General features: G+C 39.6%; 1 protein-coding gene across 5 annotated transcripts in view; it reads right to left on the reverse strand.

Annotated features, from left to right (window-relative positions):
• Positions 1 to 18,634, reverse strand: part of NAXD (NAD(P)HX dehydratase) — a 48,630-nt gene that overhangs the window by 19,479 nt on the left and 10,517 nt on the right. For all 5 annotated transcript variants that reach the window (XR_010742992.1, XM_066313819.1, XM_066313817.1 and 2 more), the window contains one exon: positions 6,700 to 6,808. Coding sequence is in view for 4 of the 5 variants with exons in the window: in XM_066313819.1 (XP_066169916.1) it covers positions 6,700 to 6,808 (109 nt within the window). In the remaining variant the exon portion in view is untranslated. The remainder of the gene's footprint in view (positions 1 to 6,699; positions 6,809 to 18,634) is intronic.

Genomic DNA, 18,634 nt, shown 5'->3' on the forward strand with positions numbered 1-18,634 from the left:
AAACATTAAGAATGGAGTTCTGCTGTTTGAGGTTCTTCCCATTAAAGCCATGTTTTCAGAAATTTCAAAACAAAATTTTTAGGCTTTTTATTGACTCACTTGTTAAAATGTGCAGTTACTTGTCTCTTAAATGTGCTTTTATTAACTCCTACAAACTGACCCAAAGACTCATCCTCCTTTCAAAACTCAGCAAAGACAATGAAAATCTCTCTTTGTGGACAAGATATATATATACACATCACATTTAACTAGCTTAATTGCTTGAGTTTTATTTTATGTATTTCTATATATATACCTATCACTAATTCATTAATTGCTCCCCTCAGCCCTCAAACCTCATGCAAGGAATGACCATCACTTGTGAATGAAGAGTCACATAATAGAGATGAATATCCCTCCTCTGGAACAGACAGGTTCTTCATCTTGTGGCTTATGCTCCATTCAATTTATGCCAGTCTTTTGTCTTTTAACTGTAGTACCACATGTTAAGCCCTGTTTTCCAAAGCAGATTTTCAGATGCACAGCAAAATATTTTACTCTAGCCAGCCAGAGTGTGGTAAGGACTCTAAAGAGTATCCCCCTGCACCATCAGGCTCATTAAGTGCTTTGGGAGATGTTAGAAGCTGTTACAATTAACAAAGCTGAAGACACCATAGATAGCAGCTAATCAAAACTGTTCTATTCTACATTAAAAAAAAAAATTCGTTTGTAGATTCCTTCTTTGAATTCAAATTAGATCACTTGCCTTAAGCATGGAGAAAAACTTCAACTAACAGCTTCTTAATATCAGCTTCAATCACATGCTGAATTACTAAAGAAGTGACACAAACCAAAGAAATGCCTGAACACAATAAGAAAAAGAAAAGGCTTCTGAAATACTGTCCTAATTATGAAAAAATACAGAGCACTCCTTTTTGTCTATGCTCCCCCAAAATCATAGTCAACCAGAGACCATCTGAGAAGCTACATTTACACATACATTTCAACCCCAAACACAGATATCCACTTTTAAGTATTAATCATTTTTATTGCAATCCAAAGTATAAATATATGCATCTGAATAAATAAAAGCAGTAATTTTTTCTCATGCTCTCATTCACTGAATGTTTGCGCTCACAATGAAAACTCTACAAGGTTTCCAATTTATAGCTGATTATGTTAACTAGATTTGGCTTAAGATATTCATGGTCAGCTGTTGGCACTTTGTCTTAAATAAACATAAACTTTAAATGAACTTGTCATGTTTAAAATCAACTTAATGAACTGAATTTATCACTGCCGATTTCTTTTTAGGGTTTCTAGCTGAATGAGCTCAGAAAGAGTTGAAGAGATACCCAATACCAGTGTTCAGCTTACAAATACTTTTGAGTATCAAAATCAAGCTAAACAGTATAAGCCTACAAGCAGAAAGCAAATAAATACCCCACTTCACTGTGAATGACTTTCATCAAGCTCCATTACATATATTAGAAATAAACTCTGTTTGCAAGCTACATAAACCTGTATTTAAGGTACAGTTAGCATATATTCAAACACTATTTTTCTAATCAAGACATCTGTGAGGAAGCCACAGAATACTAATAGTTTTTAGCACAAGCAGCAGTAGTTTGTTGGCATAACCAAGAGGGTATCTCTGCCTTGAGCTGGTGCTCCCAAGCTTTAGCCACACCAGTAACAACACCACAAACACCTGAATCTTAACCCAGCAACTGCCCCACCTTAGGTGATGACATGCACAAATTCTCAGTCTCATCAGGACTTTCGAAAGCAATGAGGCTTGCCTGGCTAGAGGTCAGTTTTTCACTGGATTCTGTTTGTGATATGTGCATCAATGCTGGGCCTTGGGTGAAGGCTGACAGCATACACATTCTCACAGAGAGGGCACATACATCCCACTGGGTTTGCCCTTGCAGTATCCCAAACACAAGACTGCAGCTACCTCACCTACTGGCTGAGGGCTGAGAAGAGAAAGAGCCATATCCTTGCTGATCCTTTAGTTCCTTATGAGCTGCTGAATCCCCACAGCAAGAACCTCCAAAAGGATATAAACAGGGAGGAGGCAAATGCACATGACACACACTAAAGAATGAAGTTTCCAGCGACTAATTCTGCTCTGAATTTGCGTTGCCATGAGCAATGGCTCCAAACAATGATACATTCTGTTAGCTCATATTTGTACATGGTGGTAGGTACCACAGGCAATACTAATCTGTCACCTGCAACATTCACCTGGGATGCTTCTCAGGTGTCTTACACCTGTGGTACAAATAGAACTGAGAGGGCCATTTGGATATCAAGAGGAAAATCCTTTTCAAGGCTCACAGTGACAGATTCAACTCTAACAAACTTGTATGTTAACAACAGGTGGCCCTGTATTCTGCAGTGCTCTTGATCTTGCAAAAAACTAATGCAGATAGTGTAGTGAAGCACCTGGTCCCATTCTCACAGCTTATAGGGCTGTGAAGTGTTTGCCTAAATCTTGAATGCATGAGGCTTGAAAGGGGAAAAATAATCCAGCTAATCAAATACAGGAAGGCTGATGCCTCAGTCAAGGTGGAACTGAGAATTCACCCATCTGAAAACTTCAAATGGGTTCTCTCTGGGCACACCTGATGGAAATGATCTGTGACAAGGGCCCTAATCTCTCTCACCACGTAAATGTTAACCACAGCCAAGACATCTTAACACAACCTTAAGATGATGTCACACAGGGTGGAAAATGAGATTCTGAAATTTATATCCCAAGAGATAGCAGAGATCTTTAAGGGCAAATGACTGGCTTAGGGAAGCACTGCAGGGCAAGGGTGCTGAGGGAAGAAAAACAGCAACAGCAGTAGGCACAAGTGGCAGCTAGGCAGGGCCTCAGCCAAAAGAAAACCCAGGCTGGTATTCCTGACATGCTCTGGAAGCTAAAACACAGACTGAGAATTGAGCAAAAGGAACAAGCATATGGTTTGAAAACCCAGTCAATTTTATCATGTAATCTGAATGACACAGAGCTGTTCTTGCCATTAATCATTACTTCTCTCCTACAGGAGGAAAGCAAGCACTCTCTGCTGAAAACAGCATTCTGACTTCAAGGAAGACACAGGAAATCTGGAAGACCAGAGTCCAGGACTTGGTACTGCCACTTCAAGGAGAGAGGAAAGGAATCCAGTGACAAGCAAGGAAGATTCCAACATCGAAGAGTTCAGTTAAGGAGAGGGCTCTTCATAATGATGAATGCTTATCTATGTGATCCCTACAGTAAGTGCTATTCCACCAGCAATCCTCAATCAGCCCTTCTCAAAGACAGAAGGAATAGGGGAAAGGAGATGACAAGAGGATGGAAAGTGATGAAGGACATAGCTCAGCCTGTAACTGCCTAACTGCTAGGTGGCAGCAGAATCAGAACATCCTGGAGCATTAGGCAGCATCTCCTGATCTCCCAGGAGGCTATGCAAGGAGCACCGTATTTTTAACTAAGTCTTCTCAGAAGCTGCACTCATCACCCTGCAGCAGATCTCACACACCCAAGAAACAGCTCTCTCTTGATGGTACAGGCAGAAATTTCTCTGCTTCCAAGCGTCTCCTAGAAGGAAAGCCAGATCAGAGTGAAGCCAGAAGTGCAAACATACATGCAACAGCTGAACGAAGTAAACTGTGATTGTTAGATACAACAGGGACATAACGCTGCTGCTGTGTCAAATAAAGGAGAATATCCAAAAGCTTTGGAAATATGCTGCTTCTAAGCAGAGGACAGTTATAGGGATGTTGGCCTCGCTCCCACATAGCGGCTAAACCAGCAGCAGCAGCACTCCAACTGAGCTGAACTAGGTGACATAACATACTGGCACCTCTGGCCAGAATCAACCATGGACACTGAGAGGAAAAAACAGATGGCCTGATGTTCCCGACAAGAAAGCTGACATAATGGCAAATTTTCACACCAGATGTGGTAACAGCATATCATAAGTTTGAAGTAGTATGTGAAGCAAAAATGCTTCAATCTGCACACTCAAGAACTGAGCAATGGAGCAGAAATGTGATTTTGCTCTTTTTTCTTGACGAGAAGCTGTTTGGATTGCTTATTTGTTTTGGAACTGGAAGGTCTAACCAGGCTGAGACTAGAATTGCCACATCTGCAAGGGACTGAGGTGTACTGCTATTAGGACACAACAAATGCTTTCTTTAGGAGAATTTTCTGAAGCTGCAGCTCCTGGTCTCACAAACCCATGGCTAGAAAGCTCTGACAGAGCATCAGCTCCAGGCAACTGAGTAACAGCATGTGAGGGTTCTGGCACAGACTCACAAAAGTGGCTTATAGAAGGAAGATACAACTTGCAGAGCAGCTTCTTGTAACAGGACTTGTACATGGAATTACAGCCAAACCCACAAAATTGCAGGAAGCCAGTAAATATGTATTCAAAGACTATCAAGGTGCTCAAGGAAAAAAAAATCAAATCAAAGGAAACTGATCACAAGGTGCTTTTTTTAAAATCAGACTGTTGAAAGGAGCTCAAATGCCACAGTGAGCAGTGCAGGCGTTAAGAAGAAACAAGGCAGGTGACATAGTAAAGATGCTGAGGAAGCAAAGTATTCTTTGATGTGGAGATGATGCACCATCTGGTCAACAAACACTCAAGCTATTCCACAACAAAACACTGTCTCTTGGCCATATACCAGAAATTGAAGGTTACAGCACTAGTAATTAATTTCTTAATTTCTCAATGCTCAGAAGACAGAAGCAGCCCAAACACATGACTCTTTGGAGAAGCGCATTAATTGGAAATGTGCTGGCACAATAGTGACAAGAACTGACATAAAAACAGCTTTAGAGAGACGCCAGAACACAATGCCTCAGCACCTTAATGGGACAGAAGGAGGCAGAGGGTAAGATCTACATCACCATCACTACCACTCTGAAACAAAACCCTGACCAGAGAGTAGACACTCACCTACCTCCCAGCTCTGTGTTCATACAACACATGCCACAGTTAGCTTAAAGGGAAACCAGAAAACTTTATACCAGCCAGCCTCCTATAAAAGTTTAAAATAGCAATGCTATCATCTCTTGGATTTTTTCTTGACACTTAAAATTTGCTGTTGAAGCAGGAGGGAGACTCAGCTTTCCCTCAGCACAGAGAAGCACCGCTCTTCCTCAGACAGGCAGCCAGGGTTCACCTGTCACAATGGCATGTTAAAAACCTCAACACTGGGTAACTAATGATCACTTACACAACTATAAAACAAAGAGCTTGAGCTTTAATATGACTTGAAATTAATAAGGCCAGATCCACAGCTCATATGAATGTGCCCTGAGATTTTAACATGAAGTAACTTCCAAATGCCTTGTTCTTTATTGGCTGGGTTTGTTTCTTTAACGCTAAGCTGGCTTACACAGGACAGCCAGACTGAAGTAAAAGTATGCTTGTAATTCACTAAGAAAGCAATATTATTTTTAGTAATGAGGAAAAAAATCCAATGAAGAAATCTTCCAGATACTTCTGTAGTACACATAAGCACATAAACCCTGGCCAGAATCTGACATAAAAGAAGCTTATCTTAGATATTTTCAAATAATTCTTATTTTCTTTTGTTTAAAGTTGTTTGCCTTTAAGAAAAAAAACCCATCAAACGATTTTTTTTCTTGGCTAAAAAAAATAAGTATTGTCTCAAAGAGTTTTTCTGTAAAAAAAAATTCTGAAAAAAATGTTTTCAAAAAAATAATATCTGTTAAAATTTTTCACTCAAATACAATTTGATTTCATCAGTTGTAATAAATTTATTTTATTTTCTAATCTTTATTAGTTTTGCACCTCTGTATCACAATATATACATTTTCCTTGCAATAAAATTAGAGAAGCAAGAAACTCTAACAGCAAATTCCTCAAACAAAATCCTAGCAAAACCACCATTCATAGTTCTCCATGTATTCTAAACACCTGGATAGTGTGGTCTCCAGTCTCTTGCCTGCTGTTTCATGATTTCACTGTGTAACTGTCAACATTTCTGTAAATTATATTAATTCCAGTTGTTAGTGCCACTGATTAATTCAGCAGTACTGCTCAGGAAAAAAAATTAGGTTGTACAAAATTAGATTGACATTAGACTGAAAGATGCACTTCAAACACACAAAGATGTGTTGACAGTAATACAAAACATCATTAGGAAGATGGTCTAAGTACATATTATTTAAAGTAAAAAACTATCTAATCTCCTGTTTCAGCTCTCCACTAAGGCTTGACAGAAAATAGGATTATTTCTTTATCCAAAGTAGAAATCTGCAACATTTTATAATTAAGAGTATTTCTTATTGCAAGAGGACACAGTCCCTGTTCTTTGGTGCATCTGATATGAGCTGTCAAAACTTAGGAACTCAAATCCATATTTATGTACTTACTGTGCTGGTGCCTTGCACCTAGGAAAACACAGAGCCTTTTATCTAGATATGCCAACATCTATTTCTTAATTAGTGACTTTCACAAGCTAAACAAAAGCAAATCAGAACAACCATACAGGTGCCTAAAATTCAGACTGAACGTTACAGTTTAACAACGAAGACCATGGATAGGAACTGTAATTCTCAGTCAACAATATTTTACTATATTTGATATTTAGCAACCACAACAAGAAGATTTGTGTAATGACGTAAAATATAGAAATGGTTAATACAATTCAACATAAAAACATAGGATAAAATATCAGGATGCACATTACCTTAGCATTCTCAAGCAGAACTTCATCTCTACCTAAGCCAGGTCCTATGACAACCGAGTGCAGCCGTGGTAACCACTTTTCCACCTCATGGATAGCATTGGGACTATCACTACAAGGAAGTGTGGGAAAAAAAAAGGAGAAATTTAAAAAAAGCTTCATTTTAGTATTCTCAGAAACTGAGTCCAAGATAGAAAGAGGTATTTCTTATCTTGAGTGTCAGGCAATTTTATCCTCCAAACTACAAAGAATCTGTGACCCAGGAAATATAGAACAGTTGTCCAAATAGCTAAAATGAAAAATGTCTCTCAATTCATTCTTTAGGGGATGCCACATAAAAATGAGGAGGTAACTCTAAGTATCCACTGCAGCTGTTACAAAATAGAAAAATAAAATCCAAGCAGGAAACCAACAATTTTTAGAGTCTGTCACAATCCTCTATTTAATGCTTCTTTGCAGAGGTTATACCTTGGAGAGAGATCCACCATCTTGCAGGTATATATTACAGCTTGCTGGAAATGATGCAACTGTTTATTACCTCACATGGCAGAATGATAAATCTACTCATAAGCTTTTTTGTCAGTTGCTTCATAAGAATTTGTTCCAACTGAATTACAGCCAAATTGTCCCCTTTCCCCCAAAGCCAACAGGAGAAACAAGCTATTCAGTATGGGCATTATCTGCTTGTAATGCTTAAAATTTCTATAGCATTCTGGTTTTTGTCTACATTGGAAAAATTATGAGAAAATTCACTGCCAAATATAGCTGCCACAATACAGCATTCAACAACTGACCAGAACTGTTTATTTTGTTCTGATCAGTTTTGTTGTGTAAATAGGTCAGAATATTTTGAAAGCACTGCCCAGCATTTGCAGTTAATCCTTACTGACAGTATGGAGGGAAAATTTAGCCTCTCTCCCTCCCCATCTCCGACATTAATGACAACAATAAATGAACATTTTAACTGAAGCACGGGGGAATAAAGCTTTCTGTAGGCTGAGCAAGGGGCTACTGCTCCACAGTATTGCCCAGATTATTGTAAGCTTGCAATACTCCAACAAAGCTGTATTATTACAGACAAAACCCACTGCATGTTTTTCATAACCAACAGCTGTCCTGATGGGACGCAGCACTTGGGAACAAGTGTTTAGGTTGTGTCTGGCAGAATCAGCAAATTCCACAATGATTTCTGCAAGTGCCAGGCAGGAGCCCAAAGCTTTTGCAGCTGCAGGGAGCGAGGATCCCGCTCAAGGGCGCAGGGATGCGGTGGCTGGCCACAGCCCAGAGACTCCTCTGCTGACAAGAGCTGCCTCAGAAAGCCCCGAGGTGCCCTGTGCTGACACCACAGAACAGCTCTGTCAAAACAAGGCTGCTGGGTGGGAGCAGCGACCTGCTGCAAGGGCAGGGGAGACAGGGAACCATGACAGGACATCGCTGTCCCTGGAGCAGTCCCTGTTTGAGCAAGCTGAACTTCCATTCGAATGCTGCAGCTCCCTGCCTCCTCCTCTACCACACACAGAAACCACAGCAGCTTGGGAACTGTTAAACAGCTCACTTTTCTTCTTATTTATCTCTGTACAATCACCTATCAGTTTATGATGCACTTAGAGGCTGGAAATAAAAATGATTCAAGAAATAGCTAAAGCACTATTTAAAAAAAAAGGCAGGTGTTTAATATGTGGTAGGCCGAATGTGTGAAAAACTGCCTGCAAATCAAACTCTAATAAAACATCACCATTTCTGAATGCACACCACTTTTCTTTGTTCACATACTGAACTTACTTGATCTTTGAAGAGCAATATGTATCTCAATATATATATATTTCTCAAATAAATAGATTTATATGCCACATAGTTGTAAGAATAATGCAACTTCTAGATATATAAGGATGTCAGGATTCAACACGCCTTTGGATAGTAGAAGCCAAATTACATTATATTAAAATAGCTTCATTAAATATAAGCTAAGAATAGAGCCATATGTAGTATCATAAATGCTCTACTCTTCTACAAATATCATAAACAAATAATCTAACCATAAAATTGTTAATTTATTTATATTCAGGATTGAAGTAAGATAATTTTGTCTAAAACTCAATTGAGAATGTGCACTTTTCAAAACAAAGCCATCTCTTGGGAAATAAACAGTCCAATATTAAGCCACTCCTGCACTTTGCCTCTGGTAATAATAAAAACCTACTGTGGAGCTTTTCATCTTCAAAGCATTTTACAAACATTATGTTCAACTCCTTTGCAACGTCACATCAAGAAGCAATCCAAGATGTGAAGGGTCAAGAGATTAAAAATGGTGATAATGACTACTACATTGCAAAATCAGCTATAAAAACATGCTGTAAAGTAACTGACGGATTTTGAATCTTCATAAAGAAAGCAGAAAAATACTGTCTCACAGCAGCATCATGCCAGCTTCACTTCAAGACATGAATGTTCACAATAGCTGTGGCTGTACCAAGATCCTGTATCTACAGCTGCCCTGCAAGTGGAAGGGCTGTTGTGTTATCTTACACTTTATTTCCACACACGCACATCAAACCAGTAGCATTTTAAAGCTGATAGGGAACAAATGATCAACAGCTTTCTTCAGGCAGGAGTAAACCTTGTACTTTCCTGACCATGGGATTTAGCACAAAGGCAGAAATTCCTCTAGCTCTTAACAGCTACAGTCTACACACTATGTTTAAACACACTCAGAAAAGCTCTCTGAGATCAGATGGCCTCTGCACTCAGGCTTTAAAACAAAGCTCAACTTGCCTGTTGGGAACAGTTCTTGGACCATGGTAATTCCTCATCAGTGGAAAAAGTGGTTGGGAAAGGCTGGTTGGCATGGGCCAAAATCCTTGCTAAGGATCATTTGGATAATTTGCTTGTACAGATAGTTGGGCCTCGATACTGAGGCATAAATATTTCTTGGCAGTATTTAGTTTATCATTACAGAAAAAGTCAATGCCTGTTCATGTTTGCCTGTGGATCAAAACCAGACAAAAATGTCTTTGGAAAACTACTTTGGAGGCACCAGCACAGAATACCATGTCAGGTCCTCAGCTGTTCACAGTATACTAAACTCACACAAAGAAGATAGTTAACCTCCTTTGTCACTTCATGCCAATTTATCTGCCTCGTTACTAACCTGATCTCAAATGTCTCCTAATTATCACCTCCACCACCCAAGATATTGAAACAACTATTGAAATTAGCGCTGTATTTAAAAAAACCCAACACCTCTCCAGAAAGGTACAGGGTATGAAGATATCCCATTGATCAAAAGAGATGTGATCTTCAAATTCTGACAGAAACAAATCAAGTAAGAAAGAATCACTATTGCCTTTAGCAGTACATATGACATCCAACTTGATTTTTTCCAGAAGAGTTACCACAAATGCAATACCCCCACTCTAAAGCACAAAGCTAGTAATAATATAAAGAGGAGTAAGACAATCTCTTAAGGCCAGGAGAAAATAGCATTTCAATTTCTGAGAAGAGGGTGAAAATCTTTGAGAGAGACTGATTAAATAAAGAATTGGGATTTTCCAAAATAAAGCAAGTTTTTTGGAAGGTGATAGAGGTGATAGGGCAAGGCTTTGGGAACTAGTCTGGCTTTCCTCTATATAAAAATACAAACTCTGCATCATGGACATACACAATAGGAATATTTGGGAAACTGAATTCTAGCAGTAACACTTGTAAAAATGGAGAGCCCACTACAGTATCATTGTGTAGATATGCAAAAAAAGATTCTAGTGACAAACCACATGAGGGAATAAATGGGAATTGAATAGATCTGCAACAGCTACTTCCAGCTAATCACTACATGTTATGTGACATGTTATCTATCAGATGTCATTCTGATGAAAATCTAGATTATGACAGCTCGCTGTTGTGCAATCAAGCAACTAAGCACCGCCCCTCCAAATTCCTAAACACTTCCTCAAAACCTTAGCTTGTCTGCAAAGCAACCAATAAATCTGACTGTACACATTAAAGAACTATCACAGGATAAACACATAAATAACAACTGCAAGACAACAGAATGATTAATAAGAAAAACTGAAGGAGGTTTTGTAACTTGCATCACCTGTGAAGCTGCGTAGGTAAGAAAGAGTCTAAAGCTAATGTCAGTAATCACTGAATCAACTTCACACACTGTCCATTAGTCAGATCAAAACAAACAACCAAGCACACAGAGGGATGTACGTGGAGGCACATCAGGGACAAGGACACCAGAGATGAGGTCTGATCAACTTTCCTTGGCTATTAGTGAGAAGTAAGGAGAGGCTGAGATGACTGATGATCTCTTGGGAAGCCAGACACAACATCTTTATCATTTGCTGTCCCTGAATGTGCTGGGTAGACAGGCCCAAGGTATGGCGTTCAGTATCTTGCATGTTCATCTTTTTCTTCTCTTCTCTGCTTCCAGAATGTATTGAGAAAAGTACTTTCCATGACAAAATAGACAAGGATTCTTCAAATTAAACATCACTGAGTGTCTAAAATGGTGAGGACACATTTTCTTTGTAAATTATTAGTGGCTTTAGATAACTTCTGCCACATTAACCTCATGAAGTTCAATGAGTGCAAGTTGCTGCCCCCAGACTGGGCCAATTCTAGAAGTGAATACAGCCTGGGAGAAGTCACTGGGGGCAGCCTTGAGGTGAAGAGCCAATAAAGAAATAACTAAGTTAAGCTTTTTGCTCTTCAGAACTCTTTCACTACATTTCACTATCACACAACAAAAACTGTCCTAAAACACAGTTCTGTAGATCTTCACCTCAGGGAAAGTTTGATGTAATAACCTTTCCAAAAACAAACAAACAAAAGCTCCTAACATTAAAAAATAAACAGAAAAATCCCCCAACAAACACCAAAGATGATGGCTACTACCTTAATATCACCCACAGTTCCTAAGCATCTTCTAGAGCTATTTGTAACAGATTGTCTGACAGGTGCAATCTGCTTGAAAGTCTCATCTAGGCTGGTCACTGGCCAGAGTGGGGGGGACACTTGACAGCTAAGACCTGAAACACCACTCCCATCCCCAACTCGCCAAAGAAACAAAATTTTGTTCTATGTTCATTTTATTCAAAGGCTGGCTTTTACCAAATGATCAAAAGCCACCAAACAACAGCTTTAAATAATCATAGAAAGCTTTAAACACAGCAGCTTTTCCCATTCAGGATGAGTGACAGTTTCTGTCATTGCTTTCTAGAGGAGGGAAAGGAACAAGAGATAAGGTGCAGCCTTGTCAAATTTTACATGGAAACAAGAATATGTGAAGCAAAGTCAGCAAGTGCGTAACCAGGAGCTACAGAAATAGCAGATAAGCATGAATGACAGCACAAACAGGAGGCAGCAGGACTGCAGCTCTTCACATGGACTTAGGCAGAGCTGGTACCACCTTAGGAATCAGAGATGTGGTTTGGACATCAGAAAATGCCAATCAGTGGGACCCCCTGCTAGAGAAGAACACGGGACAAAAGCAAGACTGCTGTCACCAGATTGACTATATGGCTCCTCACTGGAGAGTACATTATTCAAATTCTGCTTGTTATCTGTACACACTTGGTATGACTGAGGCAACTCCAAATGCATTAAAATGTACCACTGCACAAGACTGTTTATGCAGACAAAGCCACACCTAGGGGGCAGCTTCACAGCAAACCTACAGACTTATCTTCAAAGATGGGAAAAAGTTTCTCATCTGAAGATAAAAGAGTTTCAGTTTTGTTTGTCCAAACACTGCAGGTAATTATAATTAACGTGAATCAAGTGTTAGACCTGCTGACACCTGGAACTCGTCATGTAATACAACACATCAAAAGAGCCAAAGATGGGACACAATGTGTAGCTCTAGAACTGAAGTAGTTCTCTCAGAAGGCTAATTGTTACCAATTGTGTTAAACTTCAGGTGAGGTTTTAATTGGAAACTAAGATAGAAAGTAAAATTATCCTGGAAAGGATGGGTCAAATGAATGAAAAGCAAACCCAAACAATGCAAAAAAATGTTGAGCATAAAATTAAACTACTTCTCTATTCCAAGAGTGGTTGTATTTGCCAATAATTAAATCATATTTCTCATAAATTAATGCCAAATTCCCAGAAGCCCAAGGGCTTCAGGCAGCCTCTTTCAGTCCCATGAACAGAACTGGAAATAATAGCTTCTTCTAGAGAAGCTCACTGAGCCCATCATCAACTTGTGTGTCTCTCACGAAACACCTCAGTCAGGTAGAGCAAATTGCAGAGACAACATGCTGGCATGAAGCTGTCTGGATGCAATTAGAAAACATAAAAAGATACATTTATTTAATTAGGATTAGCATTTTAAAATACCCCCCAAAACGTTTAGAAGACAAAAGGGTCATTTTCACTTAACAGGCTGCTTAAATCATTAAATTGTGTACAATGTGTAACGCTGGATAGACAATACGCATTTTCCAGCTACAATTTGATTAAATAACAGGGAAGAAAACAAAAGAAAAATAAAGACCTTAATGAGAGAGGGATTGAATTCTATTCAAATCAAGTCTTCATTTCCAGACATTGAGTAAGTTAATTTAGACACCAGAAGTGAACCTGGTAGGCTTCTTCTGAATATTAGCAGCATCAGGATCAGCAACCCATTATCCAGGAGAAGCAGGGATGCCACAAGTTCATAGGAAGGGACTGCTCTTAATGCGCAGATACCAGAGTCTTTAGAAACAGCTCTCTAAAATAGAGTAGCTCCCTATTCTACCTTCAGGGCAGTAAAAGTGTGAATGACCTATTGAGGTAAACATTTAGAAAAAAAATGCCATTTTGACCCTATAGTTGTTTTGAGGGTTTTTTTTCATAATGACAACGACAAAGTGTTTTCCAGAGTCCTATTTGGACACCAGACTCCCACTTAGGTATCAGATGTTCTGCTTCATTATGAATTGGGTGCTGACACACTATAGGCATCAGAACTAACAGCCTCTTTAACAGTGAACCCAACTCACTACACAAATGGGATCACCTCTCTTGAGCAGAGCCTCTTGCATTCTGTGAGAGAGCCCCAAAGGAGAAGAAGCTGCTGCCTGACTCCGTTCTCTGAGATTTCTCACATAGATGTGACAACAGCACTGAAGGTCAACCTTGTCTAGCCTTGTAAAGATACCACAGCTACCAACACAATCATTTTATGACCTGAATTTAGATATACACAAATACTTAAAGCAATTGTAGTCTGTTTTGATCTCAACAACATTACCAGTGTGTATTATGACAATCCTCCCCAAAAGCATAATGATAACCAAATGTCTTGACCTCCTATTTTCAGAGTTCATAAAAGTGGCCTTGACCCATTATACTTCCTGTGAACTGAATTGATAAATACAATCTGTCTAATATTTTTCAAAAGCAATCAACCAAACTCGTGACTTCAAAAGCCACAGAAAGAAGATGACAATGTAGTCTCCCTCAGACAGGGACACATTTAAAGTGTCTCCAGAAAAAATAATGCACTTTTTTTTTTCATGTTAAAACCAGTAAATAAAGTGACAAGCTTTTATCACATTGGTAGCCTGCCCTTAAGGCATAGATAATAGTTGAATTAATACCCAGAAGGCTGGAGTACTTCCAATCAGCCGTGGACACATGAGAAGACAGGACATGTCTCAGCCTAAATATCTGCTTTGCTTATTGTCATCTGGGGGAGAAAGAAAGGGAGGAGGGATCCTAAAATCTTCAAGAACAAAACCCAGGGAGACCTGCCTTCACTCAAACTCAAGAAAGATTGAACATCAAAGAAATTTGATCCTGGTTTCAAATCGCAGCAGTATGGCAAGCATTCAGGAAGATAAATTTGGCCAGATCTAACTGGAGTATGTCTCTGACACATCAGAAAGCAGCAAGGACAGCAACACTCCCTGTGGCAATGCTAAAAATCTTTGGGTACTTCTCACATTTTGAGGTGACAAAACCTCTTCTGGGATCACCTCTTCTGGGACCTCTGCAACAACAGGAAGGGAGGATAGTACAGAGTGAATACACCTCCCAGCTTTTATTCATTCTGCAACACACAGCAAAGAAGGAGCAGTTTTTTGCCAAGAAAGCTGGACACAGGAGACATGTCCATAAGCAAGTTTTGGCCATGGCTTTGCACAGTAGAACAAGAAAGAGTCTATGTATTTAAATTCTCTAAATCAGCACATTCAAACTGGCCTTTATCTCCCCCTAAGTACTTAAGAAAAAACCCCAAACTTTCTCATGTGATTCCTAGCCAGGCTGATGTCTAAATGAGGCTTTGGAAGAAAGATCACAAAGTTATGTCTTCTTTCATCCTCTCTGCAGGTGTAATAGGGACTCAGCAGCCAAGTCACTTCTGAGACATCTTGTTGATTGTTGGAGGAATCTCTATTTCCCAACTTTCCCTGGTGACAACAACCCTGCACTTCTTCCAGCAGCTGATCCAAAAGCGAAGTTAGTGCCAGCATTACACCAAAGTAGTGTTTAATAACTATTCTTAGCTAACACAGCTAAAAAGTATGAGCATCCTTCCACATTGCATCCACACTTTTGAATCTCCTTGCCACATAATAAATTACAAGGGGCCAAAAATCTTAAGATTATTCCTGGTCCTTTATTTGGTACGGGTTCAGAGTGCTCAAAGAACTTATCAGGGCCTCAACTACCCATGATACGCTTTCATGACTTTTTCAAATGGTCAAAACATAGACAAAATTCAATAAAACTAGGTAAAATACGTTCCAGAAACCCTGATCTTCATTGAGTTTCTTCATTAAAGAAACAGTTTCTTCATTACCTGGCTTCAACATACAGTCCAGCTTCAGGGGAATTTTCTTCCCAATTATTCTTATTCCAAACTCAAAAGAATAATCTTTTTCAAAATGCAACCCAAAACCTGAACTCTGCAATTAACTGTAAGACCTCTAGTAATTCTGACAATCTTTCCTAGTCCACACTAACTCAGAGATACAACCAGCCAAGAGAAAGGTATTAGTTTTAAATCCATGGGTTCAAGGGTAGGTTTTTTTGGTGGATAATGTAAAATTACATCACCTCTTTGGCACCACAAGAAATTAATGACCTCATTCTACTTCTCTGATAAAACCCTGGAGATCAAGGAGTATATCAACTGTTGACTTTACAAACTGTCTGATAACCAGCTTACAAGGGGTCTACCCAGTAGTATCTGGCTCTTTTCTGACCTACAGAGAAGAAAATCTCTGTATAATTATGAAAAGTCCCTGCAAGAGGGGAATACAGGGCACAATAGATTTATTTTCTCTTCTTTTAACAGACAACCAGCTGGGTTCATATAGCTCATTTAGGTCTGTGATCACTTGCCTACCAGCACAGGATAAGCCAACCCAAAACAAGTATCTAAGGAACCTATGCAACCTGATCTGAGCCAGGCCATTAACATGGCAAATATAAAAAAATCTGCTGAAAACTCTTCATCAGAAATGCATGAAGGAAGTGTGCACACATCTACAGCAAAAATCCACACAGAGAACACCTGCAATAAAACTTAAAAAAAAGCAAAAGCTAAGTTTTCTCTCGCCTGTATTTGTGAAGCATTTACATTAGGAGCACATTAGCTGATAAAACAGGAAAATGCAACACAAACCTGGGGCAGCAGCGACAAGACCAAGGAGAGTAGATGTCACCAAGACTGGGTATATTCCACTATTCAAAAGACCCCAACTTCTGCAATACACACGTTTTGCTTCTCCACAGGAAAGCAAAAAGTCGGACATCAACAATATTGAACTGGTTAGCTGGTCAATTTTTGAGTAATAAGAAGTCGCTGTGGAAGGGGCCATAATGCATTTGACAGAATCCCTGAACAAAAAGGAAAAGTTACTACTGATAATACTGACTATTCACAGCCCCTAGACACCCTGTTTTCATTATTCTGTTCAGGTAGGGCACAGAGCCAGGTGCTGAAGCTTCATCATTCCTGATTCCAGGCTCTCACACGCAGTCCCGGCTCTCACATTCACTTACAGGGAATGAAGTCAAGAAACAAAAACCACAGAGAAAGTGGCACTATGAGTGTCCCCAGCACAGAGCGTTACACCAAAAGGATTCCTGGGATGGACTGTGTCTGAGGTCACATGGAATTGCCCTGGCAATGCTGCAAGATGGACATTCGTTTTCATAACCCTCCTTCTGCAATCCTGCTCAATCATTCTCACGCAACATTCTCTGCATCCTTCAAGTGACAGACATTTGCCAAAGACCTGAAACGCCCCAGTCAAACTTCTAACTCTCACATACCTTCACCAGTCATACTGGCAAAGATCCACAATAGCAGCTCTAATGAGCCAGAGGAGACCAAGCATTCGGAAGGGGCAGGAAAAGAGCATTTTCTTCCCTTGAGGTGATCTGCTGTGAGGTGAAGGCAGGAGAGAAAGCAGTGGCAGCTAAGATGATAAAATGTCAGACTGCCAGCAGTACAAAATGGCAGCTGAACCCTGGCGAAACGCCAAGCTGTTCAAACAGGGAGTTGAGTACACGGGGCCATAATTATGATTAGCATAATAACAGAGTGGTACAACAGCTACCTAGTTACTCTGAAGGGTCATGGAGAAATCATAACAAAGCCAAGTTTTAAGGAGACACACAGAAGAAAACAATGACCTAGCTGCTCGTGGGTTTTACCCGGAGGTTCCTCCATGCGTGAAGCGTGGCCCGGGAGAAAGTACAAAGCCTGTTTAAGGGATCAGGCGCGGAATCAAGAGCAGCCGGCCGTGCCTGCAGAACTCAAACGGCTCCACAACGCATAAAGGATCATAGGAAAAGTGTGACACTGAAGACAAAGGACCTTACAAGAAAAATAGGCTCTTAGTGTAAATTTCAATAAAGCTTGGGCTCAGTAGAGTCAATCAAGATTTTTTTCCTTTCTAACTAGAAAACGCTGTTTTCTCTTTCCCTCTGTCCCAGTTTGAGAACGAAGCAAAAGGGATAAAAATGAAGAGAAAATTTAATAAATAAAATCTGAACACTCAGATATTTGCATTTTTTTAATTTTGAATGTCACATAAACAATATTTACAGATGAACTGCATCATGCAATTAGCCCAGCTGCCTGCATGAAATTAATCTGATTTTTAATGAAGGTATTAAATACTGAGTCACAGACTTAAAGACACATGGATATGAAAAATTTTGGATTGTACTGTGTACATCTGAAGGAACTTGTAGAGCAGAAGTTTAAAATCAAAAGTTCTCTTTGCAGATAGAGAGATCAGAGTTTTCACTGAAATCTGAATTCCACAGAAGACACTGCGAATCTGTGTATAAAAAATTCCCACTCTTAGTTAGCAGGCACGATCTGGTCTTTCATGAACAGAAAGTTTACTGTTAACCCTATTTTACCTCCCCTTTCCTCTGTGCTGCTTCTATTTCTCCTATTAACATTTCCCATTACTAGACACCAAGAACCACTGCAAACAATGCTTTTCCCAAGGCAAGGTCAACTCGTTACCATACAAGATGACCATATGCTGTATCTCAAGTGGAACACATTGAGACACCCCAAGTTCGATGTTAATATTGCCATTAGGCTTCTCCCCTGCATTTGCTATCATATGGTATCAGACAGAACATCAACTGAAGAGATGTCTTTTAGATTGAAGAGGCAAACAGTCGTACTGGTAAAAACCCTACCCATCTCTCCCTTGCTTTCAAACATAATTTTTATTTACTCTGAAATCCGTAATGTTATGGGTTTTTTCTACCTTTGGGGAGTGGGGGGGGAAAGCTGCCAACAAAACACAACCCTGTTTAACTGCCTTCCTTCTAAGCACCTCTGTCTCCAGTGACAGGAAGGAAATCCACCATCAGAATGCAACAAACTTATGGCTTCCAACTGCAGGCATCCCCAAAAGGAAGATCACATTCTTGTTCTCAGACACCAAAGTATTTCTACTGTCAT

The sequence above is a fragment of the Sylvia atricapilla genome, chromosome 2, assembly GCF_009819655.1.
Source record: "Sylvia atricapilla isolate bSylAtr1 chromosome 2, bSylAtr1.pri, whole genome shotgun sequence".
Lineage (NCBI taxonomy): Eukaryota > Metazoa > Chordata > Aves > Passeriformes > Sylviidae > Sylvia > Sylvia atricapilla.